Source organism: Arachis ipaensis, chromosome B10 (assembly GCF_000816755.2).
Source record: "Arachis ipaensis cultivar K30076 chromosome B10, Araip1.1, whole genome shotgun sequence".
NCBI classification, from domain to species: Eukaryota; Viridiplantae; Streptophyta; class Magnoliopsida; order Fabales; family Fabaceae; genus Arachis; species Arachis ipaensis.
Window position 1 is genome coordinate 611385 of NC_029794.2, and position 4964 is coordinate 616348.

At 27.6% G+C, this 4964-nt stretch overlaps 1 protein-coding gene across 1 annotated transcript in view; it reads left to right on the plus strand.

Moving 5' to 3' along the window:
• The window catches only part of LOC107622189 (protein PIN-LIKES 7-like), an 11407-nt gene that overhangs the window by 3604 nt on the left and 2839 nt on the right, over positions 1 to 4964 (plus strand). The window contains exons 4-5 of the mRNA XM_016324070.2: positions 3318 to 3416; positions 4354 to 4376. Of these exons, the coding sequence (XP_016179556.1) occupies positions 3318 to 3416; positions 4354 to 4376 (122 nt within the window). The remainder of the gene's footprint in view (positions 1 to 3317; positions 3417 to 4353; positions 4377 to 4964) is intronic.

Genomic DNA, 4964 nt, shown 5'->3' on the forward strand with positions numbered 1-4964 from the left:
GTCAAATATATGTATCAATCATAAATAATAAATAGTCACAAAAAAAAAAATTCATAAATAATAAATACTCGTTTAATTTATTGAATAATTTTCTATTATACAGAAAAAGATGTATTTTTTTCTTCTTTTTATCATTGATTTTCTTTTACATTATTTTGCTTGACCCTTTTGCAGCTTGTGTTCATTGCATTCACTCCATCACTTATATTTGCAAGTTTTGCAAGGAGTGTTTCTCTTGATGATATGATATCATGGTATGCATAGATTATTAGCTCTTAATTTTTTGGACAAAAAAGCATTACTAATATTTTTATTTTCAGATAATTATATGCCATCATTTTAAGGTTAAGGCTAAATTTTATTACAATGCCATCACTAACCAGTTATGTTATATACAAGTAAAAAATAAAATGTTTAAAATAAAAAGTAAAATATTTAAAAATTATTAAATATTATCTATTTGTCTTTTTTAATAAGTTAAGCACAATTTCAAAGGCATGATAGCATTCATCTAAATTTAATGCAATATAAATATGTATGATTTAAGTAAGTAACAAGAATAGGTGAATATATAAGTTGAAACATATCTATTGTTAAAAATTTGGTGAAATCTTATTTAAGTGGTTTGAATATGCTAGGATTAGATAGTATCTAATCAAATGAGGTATAGTCCAATAGTTAGACATAGAGGATACAATGAGGTTATTTATTAATAAAAAATGCTATTTGTACACTAAAGTCAGTCACTAAAATCATTCACCAATATATTTGTGTATAAATACATGTGTGGTTTCATTTATTTTCAATGTGTATTTATATTCCAGCATGTATTTTATACTAGTGATTGACTTTAGTGGCTGATTTTAGTATACACGTAACATAACTCTTTATTAATTCATATAATTGATTCAATGAAGGAGATTTAGGGTCCGTTTGTATTTTTTTTTTAACTTATGAAAAGTTATAACATTAATGTTTGGTATAAATTTTAAAACCAAATTGTAAATTTTAAGAAAACTATTTAAGTGTTTATGGAAAAATTAAAAAAATTATTTTTTTCATAATCAAAAGTTTTTCTTATCACTCTTCTTTTAAAATAAGTACTTTTAAGATTAAAAAACTAAACACAAAATAAATAAGCGACTTTTAATATAAGTATTTATTGTTTAAATTCTTTTTAAAAAAAAATTAATTAAACTATTTATCCAAACTAAGATATAATTTTGTTATTGTAAAATTTCAATCCCCTAGAAGAATTATATATTTTACAATTGATTAGAATTACTTTAAAAAAAATTGTTGTATCAGTTATTATTATTATGGTAAAATTTATATGTGTGTGTAAAACTTATGTTTGTTTATTGATGAAAATGCAGGTGGTTTATGCCGGTTAACATTGGATGTACCTTTGTAATTGGAGGGTTTCTTGGGTGGTTAATTGTAAAATTATTAAAGCCAAGCTTGAAAGTTGAAGGCCTTATTATTGCTGCTTGTTCAACAGGTAGCATTGCATCAAAGTTATATATTATGGTATGCTTTGGCATTTGTATTTTTTCTTTTTCATTTGTATTTGTATGTTTTCATTTTCATCACATACATACACTTCAATCTGAAAACCTTTCATTTATATATGTTCCTAAATAATATTTTAAAAAATAAATATCTATATCTATCTAATGTATACAATACATACCTTGATACATATATAATGAGTTTTATTTACTAAAGGCATGGATTAGAGAATAACAAATTGGAAAGGATTTGTAAGGTAGTGTTTGTTTTTAGAGACTGTGATTGAGATTAGGGAATTATGACTCCGTATTATGTTTGATAATCGATCTAAAAATTTTAGTTTTAGAACACAAAATTTTAGTCTTTTCAAAAAGTAATGACATAGAAAATTAAAATTTTTGCAAATAGAAATTGAAATTTTAATATTTTTTTCAAAAATACTTTTATTTAATTTTTTAAATTTTAAATCTATTTCATTTTCTATATTTACCTTAAATTAAACATAATATTAAGACATAACTCAATCTAATATATTTTACACTAAATATGATACAAAGACTTAATTTAATTTTTATCTCTTAATTTCTATCTCTTTTCGAACACAACCTAAATGTTGCTTGCTTACTATAAAATTCACATTTTCTAAACATAAAAATTTAATCATTCTTTTTTTTTTTATCTTATTAATACATAACACATTTACACTGCATACTCACACGCATTAAATAGATTCATATTCCACTTCTAATTTCAACCAGATTCGAGTCTGGATGCATGTGGCTATTTGAGAAATACAAGATGTGTCACTTGAATTAGGTCTCTAACCACAATAATCATTATAAGTATGAGACAACACTTTAAAATTATTTTTTGGCATAAATTAATTAAGCTTACTTAATTTTTATTACTTAAAAAAAATGAAAGACTAGGCGATATGATTAACTCAATACATACTAAATAGGTACACATATACACCCTTAATAAATTGTATTTGATCATATATTAATTTAAGAATAATATATTGATTTAGTCAATAACATTTGAAATTTACAACTCATAAATATCAGTAATTAAGACCCAAAGTCTGTATATAATGTCTCGGAAAGAATTAAAGAGGCAGGAGAAACCATGCATTATTGTGCATTTATATTATCTTTCTATAAAATATTAATAAACTATAAATGTGGATTCATAATCTCTCTTAATAATTTTAGCAACTTCAGATAATGAAGCTTGATTGGTTATTTTTTATAATATTTTTGGCGATCATCAGCTCTTGTATGACTTTCATGTACTGATCTTCCAAATATATCAAAAAGTGACCAAAAACATAATCATTTGTAATAAGAAAGTATCCACTACATGCATTCTCTGAAATTCACCCCCTACCCTCTTTAATTTCAGGCCCACAACAAGCTCTTATTTCTTCTTTTTTCATTTACTATATGGCATTCTCTATCTTCAGGTTTAATTTAGAGTGAATACTCCATAATTATTTCGAGAGGACAACGAGAGTCTCAAGAAAAAAAAAAATACTAAATTCGGCTTCTGATTTTTTTTGGGACAGATTAGTCTTTATGCTAAAAAAACAACATTGACTTTTTATCTTAAACTAAACATAATACTGAAACATAATTCAGTTTAGTATATTTTATACCAAATATAATATAAAAATTTAACTCTGTCTTTTAATCTCTCTTTTAAATGCAGCCTAAAAAACTAAAAAAATATCAAGTTTTAATGAATCAAATAAAAAAATAATTTAAATAATTAACAAAATATTGATATAATTCATGGTTCATCAGGTAATATGGGTAATCTTCCAGTTGTAATAATCCCAGCAATATGTTATGAAAAAGGAGGCCCATTTGGTGAAAGAGAAAAATGCAGAGCCAGAGCACTTTGTCACGGCCTTGGACACACTCCAACGCTACCGTGCCGGCACTCGGACTTACTCAACCTCTTGAGCTAAGACCAAGTCAGCCTAACCCTCAATACTTAGCAAGAAAGCTAAGAACACAAGAGAACACAAGAAAAGGAAGCTTTGGTGGAAAGAACACTTTATTACTCAAGTGTTGGTTACAAATGATTTACACACACCCAAACTCTAACTCTCACCTCTATTTATAGCCATCCACCTTCTCAATGGATGGTTAGGATTAAATCTAATCAACGGTCCAGATTAATCATCCAGAACCTTCTTTACAAATATCTATCCTACCACAACTCTCTAAATGTTTCTAGATTATTCAATACCACTCTTTATACTTCTATATACATCTACACTCTTCTAGAACACTCTATGACCTTCCAGAGTCTTCTAGAACCTTCTAGGGTATTCTGGGACCTTCTAGGACATTCTAGAACGTTCCAGAACCATCTAGAGCATTCTCAAATACTCTAGAAAATTCTACAAACACTGTTAAATTTAACCTTCTAAAATTTACCGTGACATTCTCCCCCACCTATTGCGCAGACGTCCTCGTCGCGTTCTGTTCATGATAGCGCTCTAGGTGTTCTTGGAATTGCCATAGATCTTCGCGAGTTTCCCAGCTAGCTTCGGTTATCGGGAGCCCTTTCCACTTGATCAAGTATTGGATACTTGGTGGCACCCCTCTTCGTCGCACGATGCGATTAGCTAGGGGGGTTCACCCTTGGTATTCACGGGTTTGAACCAGCCATTCTTTTCGGTGATCTTCAACCCAAGCCTCCTTGCTTCAACAGGCGTGATGAAGTTGTGTGTAGCACCAGTGTCGATCATAGCCATGACAGGTTTTTCATTGATAAAGGCTTTGACATACATGTTAAATTTAACCTTCTAAAATTTACCGTGACAACTTGCATATGCTTCCTTCTCTTTGGCGGTAATTCCTTCCTTTTTTTAAACTAATTATTCATTTGTTTTATTAAAATAAGGTGAAAACTCAGGTGCAGTTAATTTTATATAAATTTGATAGATAAAAGTCGTTAAATGATTTAGGGCCCGTTTGGGAAACTCTAGAAGTAACTTTTTTTAATTTTTAACTTATAAAAAGTAGTAGTATTAATGTTTGGTGCAATTTTTAAAACCAAATTGCAACTTTCTAAGAAGCTATGTAGGAGCTTACAGAGAAGTTAAAAAAAAATGACTTCTCTCATAATACTTCTACTTTTCATCACATTTCTATAAAATAAGTACTTTTAGAGTTAAAAATTCAAATATAAAATAACTTATTTATAAGTTACTTTTAACAGAGTCATTTATTGTTTAAGTTATTTTATCAAAATGAGCTTAATTAAATTGGTTACCCAAACTAGACCTTAATAGATTTGACCAAATTATTATCTAACGACTCTCAGTTATCAACTTCACATGAAATTAATTACACATGAGTTTTCATAATTATCCATTTGAATATATAATTTGATTACTTAAAAGGATAAATATAATAACTAAAACAGAAAATGGATAT